Source organism: Trichosurus vulpecula, chromosome 3, assembly GCF_011100635.1.
Source record: "Trichosurus vulpecula isolate mTriVul1 chromosome 3, mTriVul1.pri, whole genome shotgun sequence".
NCBI lineage: Eukaryota > Metazoa > Chordata > Mammalia > Diprotodontia > Phalangeridae > Trichosurus > Trichosurus vulpecula.
This window is the reverse complement of record NC_050575.1, coordinates 115,809,838-115,832,856: the sequence shown is the minus strand read 5'-3', so window position 1 is coordinate 115,832,856 and position 23,019 is coordinate 115,809,838. Positions and strand designations below refer to the sequence as shown.

Below are 23,019 nucleotides of genomic sequence, written 5' to 3'. Positions count from 1 at the left end.
GGCCCCTGATTCCCTGCACCCCATAAACTCATTCACTTTGGGAGTGTCTCAGAGAATCAGTCCTCTTAATAAGTAAATGGTACTATGCAAAGGGCATTGAATTGGGAGACAGAGGACATAGGCTCATACCATCCCCACTTTACCACCTACTATGTGACTCTGGGCAATTGACTCAATTTTTCTGGGTCTCATTTTTCTTCCTGTAAAATGAGGGAACTAGATGACCTCTAAGATCCTTTCAGCTCTCAGTCTATGACCTCATAACCCCCAGTATATTAGGACTGTATTCTGGGACAGGAAGAGTTCATTATAACACAGGTACTTATTACATAGATTCAAAAAAATTGCAAGGCAATTGGTAAACCACATCACCAGTACACTTCCATGCACTGATTCCTCTAAAAGAACAAATAAACAAATAAATTAACCCTAACCCCATCCTTCTCCACACCACCCCCCCCCCAAAAAAAATCACAGAATCTTAGAACTTTGTAGCTGGAAGGAATCTTAGAAATCATATTCTCCAACCTCCTCCTCTTAAAGTGATGGCTTAATTGCCAAATTGGATTTCCCTTTTCTTAGTGCTCATTCTTTGTGACCTCTCTACAGAATTGGACCCTTTCCTCCTGAATATTATCTCTTCTCTGGGTTTTCATGACCCTGCTCTCTTGTTAACTTGTTAACTTGTCTGACTGCTCCTCAGTCTCCTTTGCTAACTCATTTGTGTCATGCTTTCTGTTCTAATAAAATGTTTAACAACCGACTCTGCAGGGGAAAAATATAAGCATGATACACTTTTAACTTTAATCAGTATGATTAACATTTTCTTCATGACTCTCTTAGGTCTAGACAAGCAACAAAACAATAAATCAATAAAGCCCTCATTTGTAGTGATTGTCGATTTTGCTCACAATGGGCAAATGGGCTTAGAGCCAGTTATGACTTGGTTCCAGCAAACCTCTGACCCCAAGGCTTTGTCCTGGGCCTTCTTTTCTTCCTTCTCTTCACTCTCTCACATGGTAACCTGATCATCTCTCATGAACTTAATTATTATCTCTTCAAAGATGACTACCAGATCCAAATATCATATCCTAGCTTCTGTTCTGCCACCTGGCACAGGCCCTCATCACCTCACACCTGGACTATTGCAACAGCCTGCAGGCGAGTGTGCCTGCCTCAAGTCTCTTCCCCAATCCAAACCATTCTGCAATTAGCCACTAAAGTGATTTTCCTAAAGCACAGATCCTACCATGTCACTACCCCCACCTCCACCACCCCCACTCAATAAACTCCAGTGGCTCCCTATTGTCTCCAAGATGCTCTGTTCAGCATTCACCTAATCCACTCCTACCTTTCTAGTCTTCTTACACGTCACTCCCCAACATGTACTCCCATCCAGTAACACTGGCCTCCTGTCTGTTCCGTGAACAAAATTCTCCATCTTTGGGCTCCAGGCATTCTCTCTGGCTGTCCCCCATGCTTGGAATACTCTCCCCTCTCAGCTCTGACTACTGACCTTCTGGCTTTCTTTAAGTCCTAACTTAAAGTCCTAAGCCTTTCCTAACTCCTTAACTCTTTCCCTCTTTCAAATATTTCTTCTTTATCCTGTGGATAACTTGCTTTGTGTATGTATATGTGTATATGTGTACATATATGTGTGTACATGTGTATACACATGTGTATGTGTATACATGCATGTGTGTATGTATGTGTATGTAGATATACTTGTTTGCATGTTGTCTCCTCCATTATATTGTAAGTGCTTTGACAGCAGGGACTACCTTTTGCTTCTTTTTGAGTCCCCAGCACTTAGTACAGTGCCTAGCATATACTAGGTATTTAATAAATATTTACTGATTGGTTTATTGATTCTACATCTACAAAATTTTATTGTCTTTCCCCCAAAACTCATCCCTTTTCCAAACTTCACTATTTCTGTTGAAGGAACCACCATCCTTCTCTTATCCCAGGTACAATATCTCCATGTTATTCTGAACTCACTTTCCTTCTTCCCACATAGCCAATCTGTGGCCAAATCTTACATCTCTGGCATCTGTTCCCTTCTTCCCTATTACAGGCACTTCCTCTGTTCAGATTCTCATCTCTTCTCACCTGGATTAGGACGGGGCCTCCTAACTGGTCTCTCTGTCTCAAATCCCTGCAGTCCATCCTTCACACAAATGCCAAAGTGATCTTTCTAAAGCACAGGTCTAATCAGGCACTCCCCTACTCCATAAACCCCAGTGGCTCCCTGCTAGCTCCAGGATGAAATATAAACTCTTCCGGTTGGTTTTTAAAGCCCTTCACAGCTCTAATCTACCTTTCTAGCCCTATTATACATTACCCTACTTCCCCACAATCTATGGTCCAGCCAAACTGGCTTTCCCTCTGTTCCTCACTCAAGGCACTCTACCTGCATCTCTAGGGCTGCACTGGCCATCCCTCATGCTTTCCCTCCTTAACTTGAATCACAGAATCCCTTAATCCCCGCCAAGACTGAGCTCAAGCTTCTACATGAAACTTTTCCTGATCTCATTGGCTAATGCCACCCCAATGACCTAATACATACATTTTGTAATGTATTCTGCATATGCTTATATATGTATATGTGTGTATACATATACATATATTTATATGTACATACACATGCTGTCTCCTGTGATAAAGTGTAAGGTCCTTGGGAGCAAAGACTACTTCATTCTTTGTATTTGTATCTCTCGCCCTAAGGTGCACAGTGGGCATTTAATGAGTGCCAGCCAATTAACAAAACTGATGCCTAGAGAAGGGAAATGACTGGTACAATGTCAATGGGACTCTAAAACATATCTCCTGACTCAGTACGCTACACTATACTGCTTCATACAGTGAATTCATACAAGGGAAATTAGTAGCAGTAGTTGTAGTAGTAATAGTAGTAGTCGTTGTCATCGTCGTCGTCGTCGTAGTAGTAGTAGCAGCTAACATTTAACAACACCTACTCTGTGCCAAGCACTGTGCTGAAGACTTAACAAATATTATCTGAAAGGTAGGTGCTGTTATGAAGCCCACTTTACGGCTGAGGAAACAGATAAAAAGAGGCTAAGTGACTTGCCCAGGGTCACACGGCTATTAAGTGCCCGAAGCCAGATTTGAAAGCAGGTTTTCCCAATTCCAGGCCCAGCACTCTGTCTACCATCTAGCTAATGACATATATAGATCTGGCTAGCCTATAGCAATTGTCCTTTGACATCACAACACACCACTTTACTTGTCCATCCGGATCAAATGATTAACAGGTAAAAAGATGCTTAGGGATCATCTAGTTCCAACTTACTTATGAGGCCCTGAAAGGTCAGGCATTTTGCCCAGGGTCACACAATAAATGCTCAAGTTAGGATCTGAAGCAAGTTGCTTCCACTCTCAATCTACCACTGCACCATGCTGTCTCTTGATTCACCTTGTTCTAGGTCACTGGGGTAGTCACAGTGTTGGGACTGAAACTCAGGACCTTTACCCCTGGGTTCAAGGGAAAATGTTGGGAATGACATTTTCACTTGGATCTCTCAGTCCCATTTTGGACCACTTTAAGGCATGTTGAGTGTGGTCTAATGGAAAGAGGAGAGGCCTGGGTTTGAAGCCCATCTCCCACATTCAATAACTGTGTGGCGCTGAATAAAGCAACTTTTTCTCCCTGAGCCTTCTTCCTTTGTAAAACAGGGATAATCACGCTTACAGCTCTCTACGTTACAGGGTTGTTAGAAGCTGGTACTTCACCAACTTTGATGCACTATAGAAATGAGTTATCATCACCATACAATGTTGGATATTACAGTTATCTGTGTGCTTGTATTCAATCCTGCTACTAGACCAGAGACTTCAGGAAGGCAGAGACTGTCTTACCCAAACTTTGAATCTCCCACCTTCACCCCCACCCACCTGGCACACGGCTCTGCAGGGAATTATGTGTTTAATAAACTCCTGCTAAAAGACTGAGCAGCTGGGTGGCACAAGAGATAGAGCATCACTGGGCCTGGAGTAAGGAAGACTGATCTTCATGAATTCAAATCTGGCCTCAGATACTTACTAGCTATTATGATCCTGGGCAAGTCACTAATCCTGTTTGCCTTGGTTTCCTCAGCTGTAAAATGAGCTGGAGAAGGAAATACCAAGCCACTCCCGTATCTTTGCCAAGAAAAACCCAAATGGGATCACAAAGAGTAGGACATGACTGAACAACAAGAAAACGAATGAATACTTTTATAAAGTATGTGGAGCTGCCCTCCTGGAAAGGATCCATGTGAGTAAGAAGTCAAGCTGGGCTAAGCCTCCCTCTTTACCCCACTCATCTTACCAGCTGCCCCAGCAGGAGCATTAAAAACCAAAGGACTAGGTGATACGGATAAAATGTAAAAGGGGGATGGAACCAACACCATCCAGTTCCTTCTGTCTGAAGGAGGAAAGGAAACACAGAAACTATCTAAACCAACTCCCTCATTTAAGCACTAAAATTAGGGCCAGAGAACCTAACTCTTCTGGGTTGGAAGCCCAGCTTAATACCTGGTTTATCATTGGCAAAACAGGCCACCTCTCTGGGCCTCAGTTTCTTCATCTGTAAAAATGAAAGGGTTGTGTTGGAGGATTTCAAAGACCCCTTTCAGCTTTAAATCCTTATTTCTCAGATAAGGACCGTGAGGCCAGAGAGGGGTGTGACTTCATCACACGCTTCCTGTGTAGGCTTTGCACAGTTAGAAGTGCTGGGAGGTCTCAGTACTGGACAAGGCATAAGGCAGGGTCCCTGTTCCCTACCTGGGAAAGCCTGGAAAGAACAATGATGATAATGACAACAAAAATTATAATAGTGAACCAAAGAGATTCCTTAACTATTTCTTATTTTTGGGAGAGGGGAGGCAAGGCAATCAGGATTAGGTGACTTGCCCAAGGTCACACAGCCAATAAGTGTCAAGTGTCTGAGGGCACACTTGAACTCACATCCTCCTGACTCTGGGGCATGTGCTCTATTCACTGGCACTAGCTGCCCCTATTTCTTAATTAGTAGTCTCTGTTCATTGTCTAGGCCCTTATAAGCCACAGTGTTCCTGGACCTGTTGACTTTACTTTCTGTGATAACTTGCCTTTTCCTGTGCTTATTTCCTTCAGGATCATTTCTTACCGTTCTTCAGACAAAAGGAGGAAAAAAAATGTTCAGGATCTGGATTGTCGAAGACTGTGGAAATTATTCTTTCAAGGGGCTCTACTACTGCCTCAGGGACCCCACCAAGAACTATACACACCATTCACACTCAGTCTCCTTCCACAGAGATGGCAGCTGAATTCCCCTGAGTTACCCACTACAGGAGCAGGAAGTTGTAAAAAGATTCAAACCTTGTACTGCAAAGGAGGATCATAAAAACACATTTTATATTCTCGAACTGCTGGGAAGGGACTTAGAAATCATCTAGTCCCAACTCTTTCATTTTAAAAAGAAGGAAACTGAGGTCCCCGGGAGGAAGTGCTTTATCCAAGGTCAGACTGTGGCATAATCAGCCCCAGATATTGTGTGTGTGTGTGTGTGTGTGTGTGTGTGTGTGTGTGTATTCCACACTGCAATCCAACTGAAACAGAAGATTATGAATTGTGCAATGAATTTAATCAGAGGAATTGTGTTTGAACCCTGATTACTGCCTGAGACATTGAGGAAATTGCTCCCTCTTTCTGAGACAGCTTCTTCGTTCACCCTCCCGAGGAAGAGCTAAGAAGAACACCATAGCTGGGATTCTGTGATGTTCTGCTTATCCCAAAGCTGACCCTGGGGTAGGAAAGAAGTGGCTGGTAAGGTCACTGAAGTCTCTGCGCAGCTGGATCGCGGCCCCTCGGGGGGGGAGGGGAGCATCACCTGACTGCCTTCAGTTGTTATCCCAAGACAGGCCAGAACAAGCTCTTGCTCCCCGAGCTTCCTCCATCTGCTGCCTTCTCTCCTCCCAAACAAATGTGCACGGGAGACCCCCGCCTTCAGCAACCCCCTGCGGAATGGCAGAGCCTCCAGCTTGGTCAAAGGCATCCAAACTCTCATTTCCCCTCCTGGCACCGGGGCACAGGCCCCTAGGACCCTACCCGCGGGAGGGGAGAGGTGCTTTAAGGACCGCAGGGGCGCGGGTAGGCTCTGCTCGGCTCCGGGCCTCAGTGCCGGGAGCTGTCCCGGCGCTCCTGGAGCGCGGGCGCACACTCACCCTAGAATCTGCCGCTGCAGTAACCCTCGCGGCGCTGGACAGAGGGTTTCCTTGGGGGCGGGAGGAGGAGGAGGTGGGCAGGCCGCCGCAGAGAGACCGAGGGCCCGTCCGGCGGAAGGTACAAACCCGTGCGTGCCCGGCCGACCTCGCCAGCACGGCAGGAAAAGCTGACTTCCTATCGGCCCAGAGCTGGTCTCTGGTTACTGTTACCTTGCGAGTCACTGGGCATGTGACTCCACTGCGTGCTCCCCAAAGTATTGCCAACACCATCTCTTGCTCTTTCGATTCCAGAGGCCGGATTCACGGCCGGGTCATTTCATTGCAACACGGACACACACTTGAGCAACCTCATGGGGATTCACCCTGCGGGTCCCGCCCCCTAGGAGGCCACTATGCAAAACAGGGAAGTAGGAGACAAGAAATCATGGGACTTCAGACTGCAAGGGGCCTTCGAGGTCATGGAATCAAAACCCCATTTACCCTTTGATTTCACAGAGATGGAAACTGAGGCACCAAGAAGGCTAGCGACTTCCCCAATCAGTTAATATTTAATGAAGCGCTTTCTAGGTACTGAGTCCACTGTGCTAAAGCGCTGGGGACACAAAGACAAAAGTAATAGCTAGCGTTTATAAAATGCTTTAATGTTTGCAAACGTAACAAACATCCCATTTTCTCTTCACAACAACCCTGGAAGGTTAGTGCAATCAGTATCTCCATTTTACAGATGGGGAAATTGAGATTAGATAACTTGGCCCCCTCCCCAGCAATGGCAAGAGAATTCCACAGAGTCTATAGATCTGTGTTTTCAACTGACTCTTCTTCACTGCATAATCTTGGACACGAACATTTCCTCCTCCATTATGGACGGGCCTGTTTCTTCATTATTACAAAACTCTCTCGAGTTCATCATTTCTGTATTCTTAGCCTTCTTTCAGTTTAAAAAAAAAAACATAATAATAATTCTGAGATTAGAGGAATAGTTTATAGTGACTGAACTTGGGGTATCAATTTCATTTGATTCAACAAATGTTTACTGAGAACACTAAACAAATGTTGATTGGACCATGAGGAGGAGGGTAGAGGAGAGACTCCTGTGGCAGCAACCTTCTCCATAGTTCTTAAGTCTCCTTAGTTCTTAAATCATACCTTTATCCAGAGGTATGCTGGTAAATATACATATGACATATTTTTAATAATTTTAATAATTCATATTATTAACATTTTCTCCATCACTTTATTAAGTCCAGGCAATCAACAAAATAACAAATCAAGTCCTGATGTGCAGAGTTTGCTGATTTCCAAGGGGTTAAAGCAAATTTTACAAACAGCTCTCCTGACCTAGGTTGTGGCTGGCTCCAGCAGCCCCTGCCCCAATCCCCAAATGGCTTCTACCCACTCAGCATACATTAAGTACAGCTTTACTTTTCACCTTCCGAGAAACAGCAATCTTCTAGAATATTTAGCAATTGTTGGGAAACTGGAGATCGATAGTGATTCAAGAGGCTTCACCTATGGAGCAAAAACATTTAGCCAGGCTGGACAATACTGAAGCAACAGGCTAGAAAAGTGGGATTAACCTGCTTTTATCAAGAAAGAATGCGGGGGGTGGGGCAGGGAAGGAGCTAGAAGCTTTAACATCTATGCAGCTATTTAAATAAAATGCATATTTTGATATAATTATCCCTTCCAGTCCTCTGTATCTAGGAAATCCTACCCACCTCAAGTTCTGTCTGCTTCATAAAGGTTTACCTGACAGCCTTCATTGATGTCCCTATCCTCCACGCTTTTGCAAAGCATACTTTGCACCAATACTGAGTTTATGACAATAGACACTGTTCTCCCCAATTAGAGCATAAGGTCCTTGAGAGCCAGGGCCGACTATGACATAGCCACTCACTGCATACTTTTTGGGTAATTATGTGACTTCCCATTAAGTGAACGAGGGGTGGGGGAGGGCATGGAGGAGCAGAGAAGTGGTGGCATGTGATGTCTGTGTGATCTAGGAGACTAAATCTGCTGATTGATTAGTTCCCTCATCTGTAAAATAAGACAGTTGGACTTGGTAAAGATCCCTTCCAACTTAGAAATTTTAGTCAGTCGTAGGGGCTTTTCCTAATGCACAGGCTTCTGTAGAGTGACTATACTGCAAAGATCCAAAGTCCAGTTTCAGGGTGTTAGCAGCCACTATTACCCAAAAACTAGTTAATGACTTCCACAGATAGGCCCAATGAACACAAGCTTGGACAGACTTCAAGAGTTAGTGGAGGATAGAAGGGCCTGGTATGCCATGATCCATGGGGTCATGACTGAGCAAAAACAATAAAAGATAGGCCCAAGGCCTACATGAACTTTATTCTCAAATTGTCAGGATAGGAGTGGATTCTCTTATCTTTGGCAGAATGAAAAAATCTATTAAGATTCCAGGACTATCAGTTTCACACTCATTAAAAAAAAAAAAGCTGGATATTTCAGTTGATCCTAATACTATAGTCAAATGATCTTTTAACTAAGCATTTATATTGTTCTCTCTTTCTACCTTAAAAACCCCAGAAAACAATAAACAATGAGGCCCCCTTCCAAAGAATAACCTAAAATCATTGGTCAGCTCATACTACTCTTCCATAGGTTAACTTGTCCCGAGCAAGCATCCCCTGACCCCCAAAACAAAAACAATACATTGAGAGTCCTGGAGCCCTGGTTCTGACTTCTAACAACCCAGAACTGGAGGTATGATTGTCGAGTTTTTTTAAGCTAAAGCAGCCGCTGACAGCATAAACATGCCAGTGTCTTACAGGTCTCCCATCCGAACAACCACAGACCAAATCCTTCTAACCAGCTGCCTTTCAGGATTTCAAAGCCACTGAAGGTAGATGAGGTCAGCTCACAGGAAAAGGAAAATAAAAGTATCCTTGAATATGCCGATTTCTATTAAACAGAAAGGTTTAAAATATAACATACAAAACTTATGAAACAGTGCTTCTATCAGCTAAAATGAACTGTTTCCAGTGTGATCATATTTAATACAATAATGACTAATAAATACAAGGACTTGTATGATTAATGACTAATACAAAAATCTTAGTGTAGTTTTCAGCTTTTAATAAATTCAGAAGAGTAAATGCTAAGAACTTACAAAAACATTTGAATGGCTAATTATTTACAATTATTTAAATGTTGGTGTGTTACTTATTAAAATTAGATATAACTACCTTCTTGTGCTAACCATTGTTAGCACATTGTAATTGAAATTTTGTCAAAGTTTTTGTTAGCTGCTGTTCAGTGACTAAAGGGTTCGAATGTAATTCTAGCCTTAAGATCATCCAAAGATAGATTATGAGGTTTTGATGCATGTATAATAGCTTTGGCAAAACCTCATGAGAAAAAGTTCAGTGGAGACAGACCAGGTGACCAAGGTGGTCAAGCAATATTCATGAAGTCATCACATACTCAATGCCTAATGGAAAGTTGCCCCATCTTATTAAAGTTTAAATATTACTCAAAATTCAGAAAACCAAATAAGTGCAAAATATAAATAAACTTTAATGTTTTTTGCATGTTTAGCATTTGTACTTCTGAAGGTACTAAAACTTAAAACTTCACTAAGACTTTGGGGACACGCTGTATAATGGGACCTTGAACACTGTTGTATTCCTTTAGAAACTGGATTTTTCAAAGGTGGGGATTTTTCCTTCCAATGGACTGAACTCACATAATTTCAGTGGCTTTGAAAAACCTAAAAAGTCTTCAACTCAATTCAACCCAGGTTTTGTTTTCTGGGTTTTATCTAGCACTTGGAGCATAGATGCTGCCAATTTATCTAGATGAGGTAGGTATGGGGAAGATTGAGAAAGATAGGAAGCTGGATGAAATTTTGGTGTGTAAGGATAGCAAGGTCCTTACTTTCCTTTTTCAGAGACCCTATGAAGGACTGCAGGATATCATTGGTTGGATTTCGGTGGCGCCCTGCCCTATGCCTGGAACGGACTGCTTCCACATCTCCAACTGCTGAAGACTTTCATTTTCTTTTCCCAGCTCAGTCCAGCTCAGGTATCATATTTGTTTCTTCCCTTTCCAAGCATTCTACTGAACTTTAAGGCACTTACCACATTACGTCTTGAATATTATTTGCATGTTTTGTCTGCCATCTATAAGCTACTTGAGAGCATGGGCTATTACTGTATTTCCCAAATGCCCATTTGCTTTAAGTGTATGGTGACATATAAAATGATAAAATCTTTTCATTTCACTGAAGGCAATACCAGACTTGAGAAGCAGTGGGTTCCAAGTTTATAGAAGCAACTGTTATAAGTTTTCTTACTCTCAGCAATAAAAATTACATCCTAAGATCATAGATTTAGAACAGGTAGAACAGGTAGGAACCTTGCCAACCATCAACTCCAGGAAAAATGAAAAGACATGCCCACAATCCCACAAGTACTAACAGAGCCAGGAACTGACCTGAGGTTTAGTAACCCCAAATCCCAACCTCTTTCTACTGCACCAAGCTGTATAGGTCTCTGACGAGGTAATACCTGTAAAGTGCTTTGCAAACCTGATAGCACCATAGAAATTCTACCTACAAATGCTATCTTCCTTGTTACCAGTCTGGCTAGGCAAACAGAGCAGGTAGGAATATTCTTATGGGAGGGTAAGTGCTTTGTGCAAAATTATATAGCAAGGAATCTCAACTCTAGTTTCTCCAACTTCGTTAGAACAAATAGCATCTGAGATAGTATCCCTGTGGTGTATTGAGTCTGGATTTGGCATGCAAAAATGTAGTGGGTATATTCTAAAGGACTCATGATGAAACATACTACTCATTTCCTGACAACAGCTGGTTTTGAGACATAAATTTTTTGGACGTCATTTTGACTGAGCATATATTAACAGGATTTCCCCCCCTAATTATTTTGGGGGGGCAAGGAGGAGAGAAAATAATTTCAAAATGTTTTCTAAATATATGTATATATTACATACTATATATATGTACATACATATGTGCCTGTGTATGAGGTATCTTGCAATTGCCTACATTTCCACCAGGATTCCCCACTAGTACCTCCATTTTAAGACTTACAAAGCCGAGCTTATCTTCCCCCCCAACCCTTCCCCTGCCAATTGTCATACCCACCCCTCCCCCTTCCCCGTCACCTGGTCTCCTATATCTATAACCAGGGAGTTTAATTCCCTCTCCCTTATCTCTCATGTCCAATCACTTACTTGCTAATTCCACCAAAACACCCATCATATCTTCTATTCCCAAAGCTGCAACCCTACAACTGAACTTGTTCCCACTTCTACTCTATCCTCATTCCCATGCCTCCTTTAATCCTACATCTCTGTTCAAGTATTACTTTTAATTCTTCATTCTTCCTGGCATCAGTGACCACGGGTTCTGGAAGGGTTTCACTTGTGGAGAGCGAATTCTGGCAAGTTCTACCAGTGTGGGAAGGCTGACTTAGGCCTAAGGACAATGACAATGTTGCTCACTGAATAGCCTACTTAAATCTGGATTCATTATCTGATGGTCAACCAACAAATAATTTGTACTTTTTTTGCCAAGTCACTAAATAAATGAAGATGAAGCATACCACTTACCTCCTGACAAGAAAATGAACTTAGCAATGTGGAGATGTCCACTTTTAGAAATGGCTCATGTGGACTTTTTTTTTTTTTGCCAGCATATATAGATGCATATTTTGGGGTTTTAATTTGTACAATTAGGAGAAGTCAAATCAATTAAAAAAAAACTTCCTTAAAAAATTTTAACAACGGTGACATAAAATGGCAAAAAATTTGAGGCACAAAATTTTATCACTTGGTTTAAATGCTTGCTGCAACAGCTTAATACTTTCCAATTCATTTTCATCCACTAACAAGTCCACTCCAGAGCAGTCACTCTCCCAGCCTTTACCCAAGTATTTTCCCTCCCACCAAATTCAAAGAAAACAGTTTTTACTTAGCATGGCACTTGCTTTGCTGTACTATTCCTAGCTCCATGTTCCTTGACCAGTCAGCCTGGTATTAACCCCAAAGATTGATGTTTAAAGGTCCCTTCAGCTCTAGAATTGTGTCTAGAATTGTGTTCCCACACAATTCTGGGATTTAAACTCCTCTGATTCTTTCCCTTCTCCACCAAGCCAAACCAACTGATACTTCCCAAGCTAAAGAAGAACACCAGAAAGTCTGAAATGAGGGGGCCCTTAAGGATCATACTGCTCAACCCTCTCTTTTCATGAGGAAACTGTCCAACAGACGAAATGACTGGCCTAAGTTCATGTAACTAGCTCCCTGACTATCCTTGGCATCCTGCCTGAGACTAAAGAGAACAAAGCTTCTTGTAAACTGAGGACACATCAATTCTTGTCAGCGGAATACAAGATACAGGATAAGAAATACCTTGAAGTAGATTTTCCCTTTACCTGACACAGAAACCCATATGTAAAGAAAATTTTCCCCTATTATTCAAGCATATAGATCTTGATAACCTCCTCCCCCTCCAAAAAACAAAAACTAGGCACAGGTTCAAAAAGCATTTATTAATCATTTACTTTTACTATTTTTGCACAGATGTCAGGCAACATACAAGAATGGTTAGCCAAAAGTATGGTAACCACTATTAAAATTAGATTGTTGCAAAGGATTAACTCTCCCTATTACCTTCTCTGGGGCATGGTTCCCTCAACTGGGGATACTAATAATTGATTACATTACTTACACAAAATTTCAAAGCAGAATGCTATTATGATCAATTCGTCCATGGCAATGTACATCACCGATGTACATATATAAAATTCAGGTTAATCTATCTAGAAGGGTTAGTGTCATGACCTCCACCCAAAAAGCAGCAGGATTGGGATGGGAGCAGAGAAATAAAGCATAAACCCCAGTCTAGTCCCTATACCCAGCCAAAGTTGAGTAAAAAGTTTGTAATGGACAAGCTTTCCTGTCCTAGGTAGAAGGCAGCAGTTTCCCTGCTGTACAGCTCTACTGGAGCTTATGACATTGGGAGAGATAGGTAACCATGACACTCAGACCCTGACCATGTTGAATGGCTCCCAAAATGGTCAGATGATTAATTAATCTAGTTGTTTCCTGAGTATTTGGGCTTAGGATCACAGGTTTTCTCAATGATATTTGAGACATTTAACACATGACAAGTGAGATATAAGTGAATTTGGATGGCCAAGGTTTGGAAAAGATGGTAGTAAATATATGTTCATTCTGAATGTTTGTGTAATTTATTTGAAATGATCCTGTGGGAAGGCTGGTTAACTGCAGTCTGCTGAAGAACAAAGCAACTACGTAAAGAGGTAGAGACTTATGGCAGTCGGTAGATCTCAAAGAGATTGAATAGGATGCCTTTCCTTTATATTTCTTTGGAGGAGGGGGTGTCTTAAGAAAAAGTGGTTTTTAGGTGAGATGGGGAGAAGTAAAAGCAATTAAATGGCAACAGGTAGAAATCTGAGAAGGGCCAATGCAAATTCCACAGGTTAAACAATTCTCATAGGCCTAATATATAGGGGAAAAAAAACTACTGGCAAATAGACTTAAGGCAAATGTTGATCTGCATTCACATGAGTTTCTTCACCAGGAGTTCTCTATATTAGTAAGAACAAGAGGTCCAGCCCCTAGCCCTACCCTACTGGCCAAACGCCAGTATTACTACTTTCAAATGATTCAGGAGCCTATCTGAACAAACACTCACTTAAGAGAAGAGTGACCCTTTCTAGAGAATCACAAAGCAGGAAGGAGTTATCTCGTTAAGTTCTCTCCAGGGGAACTAGAAAATGAATGTTAAGGGCAGATCTAAAGTTATCAAGTCTTATAAACTCGGAGGTCCCACATTCAAAATTGCACCAGTGACAATTCTAAAACCCCTGAGATTTGTGAAGATATTACTAAAGTAACAGAAGATGCTTCTAATGTAACAGTCTTTCCCTAGCAGGAGGAGGATGAGTCAGCACTGAACTGAGGTTTTCCTTAAGAAACCCCAACGAATTCCAGGGTGTTCTCCCTCAATGAAAAAGCTTAGTAACAGCAAAAGACTAATAGTTCCTTGAGAATTGACTGGTATCTTCTCCTTTTGTACCTATAACCTTTGTGCCTGCTTCACTGCACCCAATGCAATGCTGAGAACAGAGTAGAAGCTCAATAAATATTTGATTGACTTCAGTGATCTGTACATAATACACTTACATGCCTGTAGATGGCATTGAGGCTGTCCTAGGCTTTAAACATCTAGGACACTGGAAACCACTTTGAAAATTAAGCAAGGCATCAAAAGTCAGTAATGTGAGGGACCCCTGAGAAAAGGTCAATAGATTAACACGTGCTACTTAATGTTAGGATAAATTACTCTTTTCCCTCCCTACAGTGCCCATAGTGAACATTTTCTAAAGGCTCTGGGGACTATTAACTTCCAAAGCAACGTGTTATAGAGCAACCAGCTTTTTTGGACTATTTGTTTAAAAAGCATGAGCCAAAGGAAAAGATGCAAGCTAAGGAACACTTATGTTAAATAGTCTTTACTTTCAAGTCACCATGCACATACTAAATGTTACAAGGTATTCATAAGCACCTGAGTTCTGTAAGCTGGTTCGGTTCCATCAAGGGTAACTCAAAGGATCCTAAATGGCTATATCAGCAACATTATTATGCTAAAACCTATCAAGACAGGGCTATTTTAAAGATGCCCATTACTTCCCAATGCACCATTGACGTTTACAATAATGAAGTCCTAGAGAATGCTACATGTTAACTCCTTTCTTTAAATAATCTTCAGCACTAAAATCATGTAGGAAGCAGTGTAGCATTCTCCAGCTTACCAACTAAAAGGCACAAAAAAGCTGTACTCAGTATGAAATAAGAGATAAGAATATTCACTCTTAGGATAAGCTTTCAGTCTGTCTGAAGTTAGATTCTCTAGACTTCAGAAAGACTGAAGTACCATACCAAATATTATACAGAAATAATTTAAAATCTTTATACAAGAATGTAATTGTAGCATAGCTAAAGCTTCACATTCTACAGTAGGGCAACTGAACTGCCAACCTATCTATCGAATATGAGCTTATTTCTTTTATCCTATCCATTTATGCGGTAGTTTTCATGGATTTCTGGATGGATGTCACACACAAAAGCCAACAGGTTTTCCAGGACTTCCTCCCTATTCTTCTGGAAGTGGGTTTGGAGGACAGACATCTTCTCCAAGGTTTCCTTCTCTACTTCAGAGCTGCAACTGCCATGGCTACCAAGAGCCTGGTGGATAGGGACAGAGAACAAATGTCAAGATTACAGGACAAGCATCTAAAAGTACATTGCTTAGTCTAAAGAGAAACCCAATCTCACCAATACTATAAGTAATTCAGCAATAAGCATTTTTAACAAACACTTTCCTCCTATAAACAGCAATGCTTCTAGCTTAGTATCTTTGTTTCAAATGCTAGGGGGGTGTGGAATGTCTACAATACGAATGCACAAAGAAATACACATAGTAATAATAAACCTGTATTGGAAGAGGTTTCAGTTTAGTTAAGCCTTCCTATTCTGCATGAAAAGACTCAAGAAGTAATAAAAAGATGTGACTGTCTTTCCAGGTACACACCTCAATCCAGCCAATTACAAAATGATCCCTCTCACCTTGTGCCAATTTCAAAACACCACCCTGATAAGTAAGGTCCCAGACAAAAATCATGATCTTGGCAACGTCAGTTACGCATCAACTTTATACAGACTTAATTACCAACTTTTGGGGGAAAAGAATGTTCCCTATATATGACAACCTTGCTTCTGACAGCTTTATATACTCAATGTTAAAAAAAAGAATAAAATGTCCATGAACGTATATGAGGACGCTAATTAGACTGGTAGCTTATTACAACAACGTTAAGGGTATGTATTTTCTACACAAGGAAAAATCCTAAGTTCAATCATACCCATAATCCCAGCAATCCCAAAATATATATTAGTCACAAGGCCAAGTGGTGTGGGGGGGTGGGGGTCTGCCTAACAATGGATTATAAAATTATCACGTCCTACAGAAAAGGTATCAGCAATAAGGTCTTCATGTAACTAAGGAAAACATTCCAGAATCCAATATTATAGTATCTTGAGTTTCAAATGAAAAAAGTCATGCTTTCAAATTTTAACACCAACACTTTTAAAAGGAGAGAATTCTTTTATGTTTGTGAGTAGTATAAAGCATTTTTCATACACTTACTAAATCTTCATCTTTAACCTGTTTAGTTCAGTGATGTTCTCACCTCCGGAACTAAGCTTGCATATGGCTATGGCTTAAAACAATGGACTCTAAAGCTAACTGAGCTCAGCTAATTTTGACGGGTGTATCCACCAGGCAGAGGCAAACATTCTTCCAAGTGGAAGGACAGTAGTACGGTCTCTACATCAGAAGGCTAAGGGAGCAAAACCAACAACAAATGGGAACCAACCGCAGCTTCTTTGGCTTTAAACTCTTTCTCCCTCTGCAGTCGGTACTGCTCAATCTCAGCCTGAGCTTCTTCTTTTGCTTGCTTCAGTCTCCGGTTCTTTCCTGTTTTCAAAGGGGAGACTTGCATCAGAAAGATATTACAAGATAGAAAGGAGATTGTGAAATATTTTGGTGATTTTTATGAGGAAGCAAAAAAGTGCTAAGATAAGACCCTGGCGTATGCAAGGACCAAAGGGAAGGATCATAATTTAGTGTTGCAAGGAACTTTAGAAGTCTTCAAGTCCAACTCCCTCATTTTACGAGTGGGGAAATTGAGGCAAATAGAGGCTTGGTGACTTATCCAGGAAAACAATGCTAGTATCTGAGGCAGTAACTGAACTGAGGTCTTCCTGACTCCAATTCTAGTCTCTTATCTACAATATCATGCTGCCTCTCAGGGAGATGGAAAACATACAACGAGAGCCAGGCCTGGCTGATATATAACTTCCTTGTTTTCAAGGGGACAGACACTAGGTTACATTCCTAGGAGAGATTATGTACTTAACCCTTTCAGGAAGGTCACCAGCACCTTTTCTCCAACTCTACCATCCAACCACTCTATCACCAAGGATGAATGTATCATACTAAATTTCATAAGTCAGGTAACTTGCCCTTCCAAAGTTATTTTCCAAACCACACCTAAGATGAACTAATTAACATGATTACCTGCACTAATTCAAGTTCTCAATGGGTGGAGAATGATATTCAATCATTCCCAAATGCTAATATAGCATAAGTTAAGATATCAATACTGTCTACAGGAACACACCCCAAATTAATCTCCAGATACTTCTAGAAAAATCAAATGATTAGAAAGAAAAGCATAATTTTTCTTAAGCCTTTACTTTCTATTATGTCAAGCCTATGTGGAACAGTACTTATTTTCAAGCCTGATACAAAGCCTAAGGTTGTACTGGAGCTAGAAGTAAAAAGAAGAAAGAAATTCTTGGCCCACAACCATTTTCCAGAAGCAATAAAAGGGCCCAAAAAGTAAAATCATGTTTTTTTCTTAATCTATGTTTTTATATTATTTTATTCAATGACACTAAGTTCCTGGGAACCATGAAATCAAGCTTTAGGAGGGAACTAGGACTTGAATCTGGCAAATCATCATTGATCTCCTATCTCTAAAGCCTAGAGTTGTCCTTTTCATTGGGAGTCCTTGAGTGTCCTCCAATCTTTACTAGCTTGCCTCTCCCTTATTTCTGGGGTCCCATATGTTTCAGACATTAATACACTGCTTCCCTCTCCTCTTTCTGTGTTTCTTTCTTCACTGTTTCTCTCTGACACAATCCTTTTGTCTCCAGGTTTTCACTTGTTTCCTGGCTTGCTTTTTTGCTTGTGGAGAGTCCTCAACGGCCTCAGCTTCTCTGTCCCTAGTCCCTTCCTGCTCCTCTGAAATTCTCAAGTCTTCTCTCTCCTCAGCTGATTTCCCCATTTCTGTTACTGACACCACCATCCTCTTCTTAGTCATTCCAGCTCAAAACCTTAAGTCATTTATAGCTTCCTCCCTTAACCAGCCCAGTCACTCACTAAGTTCTATCTATTCCATTTCAGCAATGCCTTTTCCCATTATCCCTTCCTCTCCATCCCCACCAGAGTTCAGGCCCTCATTATCCATCATATGGGTTATTGGAAAACTCTTTTTAAATGGCTTTTTCATCCTCAATCCATCCTAATACTGCTGCCAGAGTAATCTGCCTAAAGTAGAGATCTGAGCACCCCACTCCTCAACTCAAAAATTCTGAATGGCTCCCACTCTCAAAGAGATCAAATACAAACAAACCCCTTTAGCCCAGTATTCGATGTCTCTCACAATCTAGCCAATCTACATTTATTTTTATGCCCTGTCCATTACTCCTCTTCATTTGAGCCAAAACACTGCTCTCTGAAACAAGCCCATGCCAATTCCTTGAGGTCCCATTTCTTATTCATGCAAATCTTCCACAGACCAACTTAAACACAAACTCTTATCTCCTGCTCTGGAGTAGCAATCTTTAATTTATCCCTCTATACCTTTCCGATGGGCAGGCAGGTGTCAAAATGTTTAAGACTCATCTTCCTAAGTTCAAATCTAGCCTTAGACACCTACTCCTAGGTATGTGATCCTGGACAAGTCACTTAACCCTGTTTGCCTCAGTTTCCTCATCTGTAAAATGAACTGGAAAAGAAAATGGCAAGCCACTCCAGTATCTTTGCCAAGAAAAAAAACAAATGGGGTTATGAAATAGGACATGGCTGAGCAAGAACAACATTTTTCTAATGCACTAATGAACTTATCACACTCCAATTTGTATTAGTTACTTGAGTTTCTTACCTCTTCCATTAAAAATCCGTAAGATCTATGGGAGAAGTTGCCATTCTTTTTTTTGTATATCAGAAGGCCTCTGTAGGCCCTCAGAATATGTTTACTGACCAAGTAAAGTTCAGGGGCTAAGATGCAAAGAAACCTCAATACTCCCCAGTGATCAAACACCAATGAAGGGTCAATCAACAAGTGTTTACTTTTCAACCCATACCTAAATGATCCAGTAATTCTAGGGCTGAATGTGGAGAGTGATTTAAGGTCTAAAGAATGAGTTGGGGTGCAAATCTGCCCTCTAATGCCTATTCCTCCTTTACATTATTCCACCACTGCACACTCCTCAGCAATTCTGAACTACAAGTAGTTAGGGACCAGAAACCAGAATTCTACCATTCAACAATGGGTAGAACGGTGGTAATTGTTTCTGCTTAAAGTACTGCACAAAGACTCCAGGATACTTCCATTTATGTTAACTGATTAATTCAGCCTCCTGGATTCTTCCTCTCCCAAAATTATTCAAAGAAATTTAAAGAAAGATAATTACATAAAGCTTTAATGCTTGAAAGCACTTTCCCTACTTTTGAGTCTTTCAAAAACTCTGGGTACCAATGACATTATAATCCTTACTTTACTGAAGAGGAAACATAAGTTTAGTAAAGTTAAGTAACTTGAACATGATCACACAGATAATTAAGTGTTCCTGGAAGGATTTGAATCCAGGTCTTCCTGACTCCAAGTCCAACACTATCTGACACCATACCTTTAAAAAGAGTCCATTTGCTTCTCTGCATCAAGATGCTAAATCTCCCTTCCATTAGCTGTCCCCTACTCCTAGAATGCACTCACTCGCTGCCTTAAATCAGAAACCTTCTACAGAAAGCCTTTTCTGGTGGTCCCACCCCTCAAAACTACCTTGTATTTGATATTCTGCAGGTATTTCTGTATATTGCTATACATATATCTGTCTCCTCCCATTAGAATGTAAGCTCTATTAGGGCAGGGACTCTTTTCCTTTTATCTTTATCTTTGCATGCTCAGAACTCATCCTACTGTAGGCGTTTAATGAGCGACTGGCTTACTACGTCCAAGACTCTCTGCAACACAAAGAATAGAGTCTTTACTCTGAAGGACCTTACAAGTTAAAAGTGGAGTACTACAGACACACTTATGTAGAATGCAGGGAGAATGGCAATAAAGCCAAAGCAGAAATTCAAAGTGTCATATAAAAAAGTGATAGTCGAGGGAGACAAGAAGGCTTCTGGAAGAAGGGAGGCCCCGGGGGGGAGAGGGGAGGGAGAAGTGGGCAGGATCGATAGTGGGGAAAAGTAAGTGGTTTCTCAAGTTAAGGACAACCAGTACCTGAAGGAGAATGGTTTGAAATGAACCTGGACAGGCGAACAGAAGCTGAATTTAACTTCCGGGAAGGCACCCAGCTTCCCAGTAGAGAGGGTCCCGCCCTAAGCCAGAGCTTCTCCCTCTTCTCCCACTCCACATTATCACCCTTCGCCCCGGCCCCGCCCTGCCCCGTCCCTAGGAGGCCAGGAAAAGGGTGGTTAATGACCGCGCAAGGTGCGAGGGAGAGAAGGGATCACTCCTCGATATTTGGGGGCGAAAAGAAAGGCCTTCATTACAGCTTTGCCCCCAAGCTCCACAATATGGCACCACCTCGAGCTCCCTGATCCAGGCCCCCTCTCAGACCTCCCCATCCAATGCCCACACCTCTCGTGCCCCCTCCCCGCATACCAACTCCAGGGCACAACCAGCTCCAATCCGGCACTAACTTAATTCCTACCCAATTCTCCCCGCCACCCCTCAGTCCCCATGGTCCCCCGAGCCCCAGGCGCCGCCGCCGCCGCCGCCGCCACGGCTCACGTTTGCGGGCCTCAGAAACCTTCTCGGCGGCGCGCTTCTCCGCCTGCAGCAGCTGCTGGATACCCTGGGACTGGCTAGCCATGGCTACGCCGACTCCGCTAGGCCTCAACAGCTCCCAAACCTTCTTCCTCCACTCCTTCTTCCCCGCAAGTCAGCTGACTTGCCCCGCCCCACGGTCAGGCCACGTGAGTGGCGGCGATGACGCGCCGTGCGTCCAGTGATTACGCCCCGCCCCTTCTCTGCTAGGGTCAAATGATTGGCTGTTGGGTCTGGGGAGGAAAAAAACAACCCTCCTCCCTTCCCCCCCATCCCCCAGCCTTGGACTCTTTTGGACATGCGCGAGGACTTTTCTTCTCCAGCTACCCCGCCCCCATTGACAGGCTTAGAGAGACCCGAGGAGTTCCCTGGTGGATTCACAGTCCACAGGAGCTGGGAGGGACCCTGGAGTCCTAGTCCAACCCAGCCCTTAAAAAAAAAAAATTATTTATGCCTTCTATCTACATCAGTCATTTCTTTCTGTCTTTGAAATTGTTACTATCTTTTGCTTTTGCATTACCGATCTTCATTTGTGAATCGTTTCTTCCTTACTCCCCTAGCCAGTGAGACATTCCTTGTAAGAAATATTTTTTTAAAGGGAGGGGAAAAATGCGGTTCACAAGCAATAGAACCTGATAGGACATATAATCCTTTGTAAGAAGGTATTTAAAAGGAGGGGGGACTTAACAATGCGTGTAATGTTCCTCACATAGTCCTTCACGTCGGCAAAGAAGGGAAAAGGGTACATCACAGTACAGGTGGGGGACTTACAACAAAGAGAAATAATTAAGGGAAAATATCCGGGAGATAGAGGAGTGATCCCATCTGATAAGGTACTACACAATAGTCCACCCTCTGCCTCGAGGAGGGTAATAAGTTTCATTCTCTGTCCTTCATTATCCAGGCACCTTTTAGAAATGAGGAAGGGAATAGGTTCATGGAGTTGGAGCTGGAGGGCTTTATGTACTCCAGCTCCAGCTCCAGGGCTCTCCTCCTGCCCCCGAATTACTTGGTCCTTCTTTATCTGGGTTCATGTTAACACGTGGCATGTGTTACACACCCCAGTTCCCATGTTCTTTGCCTTGCGACACTATTGAGTCACATAGAGAAGTAACTTGCTCAGGGTGCCCAAGAATTATCAGAAGAACCAGGACCAAATCTCAGATTTCCTGACTGAGTCCAGGGTTTTCACTACCCTCAGAGCACTAGAGGATTTCTCTAAATACCCTGGTTCCCTCAGTGCATGGATCACATGAGTCAATTTCCAAAGATTTCATTTACTCAAATACAATCCTGACTATGTCATTCCCCTGTTCAAAAACCTTTAAGTGACTTCCCCATTGCTTTCAAGATGAAATATGAATTCCTTAGCTCGGCATTTAAGACCTTCTACAGTCAACAAGGCTTTACTAGTGAGCCAGGTACAACGTATGCTAGGTGCTGGGTACACAAAAGTACAAATCAAAGAATCCTTGCTCTCAAGTCCTGTACATTTAATCAGACAATCAATTATCAGACATATAAACACACATACGTATATACATATTACACACACACACGAATGTAGCATGCTCTGTTGACATGCTTCTAGGCAGAGAGGTAGCACAGTAGATAGGGAGACCTGAGTTCACATATGATGACCTCAGATATTTACTCACAGTGTGTCTTTGGGCAAGTCACTTAATTTTTACTTGCCTCGATTTCCTCAACTGTAAAATGGGATAATAATAGCATCTGCTTCCCTGGATTAGTTACGAGGATCAAATAAGATGATATTTGTAAAAAAACAAACAAACAAAAAACACAATGCTTCGTACATATTTATTGCTGTTGAATTGTTTTTCAGTTGTGTCCAATTCTTTGTGAGCCCTTTTGGGGGTTTTCTTGGCAGAGATACTAGAGGGGTTTGCCACTTTCTTCTCCAGCTCATTTTGCAAATGAGGAAACTGAGGCAAACAGAGTTAAGTTACTTGCTCAGGTTCACACAGTAGCACATATTTGGGGCTACACAAATGCTTGTTCCTCTAGGAGCTACTGTCAGCTTACATTCATAGGTTGAGTCTCCCAGGGGGAGCACTTTCTGTGCTAAGCACCAAAGATACAAATTTTAG

General features: G+C 42.0%; 2 protein-coding genes across 3 annotated transcripts in view; both read right to left on the bottom strand.

Moving 5' to 3' along the window:
* Positions 1 to 6,495, bottom strand: part of TMEM268 (transmembrane protein 268) — a 30,391-nt gene extending 23,896 nt beyond the window's left edge. Inside the window, exon 1 of one of the 2 annotated variants that reach the window (XM_036750416.1) lies at positions 6,207 to 6,495. The gene's annotated coding sequence lies outside the window, so the exon portion shown is untranslated. The remainder of the gene's footprint in view (positions 1 to 6,206) is intronic. The other variant, XM_036750417.1, reaches the window with a different exon arrangement.
* A 6,230-nt stretch (positions 6,496 to 12,725) lies between these two features.
* ATP6V1G1 (ATPase H+ transporting V1 subunit G1) lies at positions 12,726 to 21,032 on the bottom strand. The gene is made up of 3 exons (XM_036750203.1): positions 20,873 to 21,032; positions 16,658 to 16,758; positions 12,726 to 15,467 (listed from the first exon to the last, which is right to left on the bottom strand). The coding sequence occupies exons 1-3, from the start codon at positions 20,952 to 20,954 to the stop codon at positions 15,294 to 15,296; spliced, it is 357 nt and encodes a 118-aa protein (XP_036606098.1). The 5' UTR covers positions 20,955 to 21,032; the 3' UTR covers positions 12,726 to 15,293.
* Between the last annotated feature and the right edge of the window lie 1,987 nt (positions 21,033 to 23,019).

Excerpts from the sequence above, each read along its gene's own strand:
- ATP6V1G1 (XM_036750203.1), bottom strand. The coding sequence starts at position 20,954 with ATGGCTAGCCAGTCCCAGGGTATCCAGCAGCTGCTGCAGGCGGAGAAG. Across the intron at positions 16,759-20,872 it reads GGTTTCTGAGGCCCGCAAAC|GAAAGAACCGGAGACTGAAG; the intron begins GTGAGCCGTGGC and ends CTTTGAAAACAG. Across the intron at positions 15,468-16,657 it reads TTAAAGCCAAAGAAGCTGCG|GCTCTTGGTAGCCATGGCAG; the intron begins GTTGGTTCCCAT and ends CCTATCCACCAG.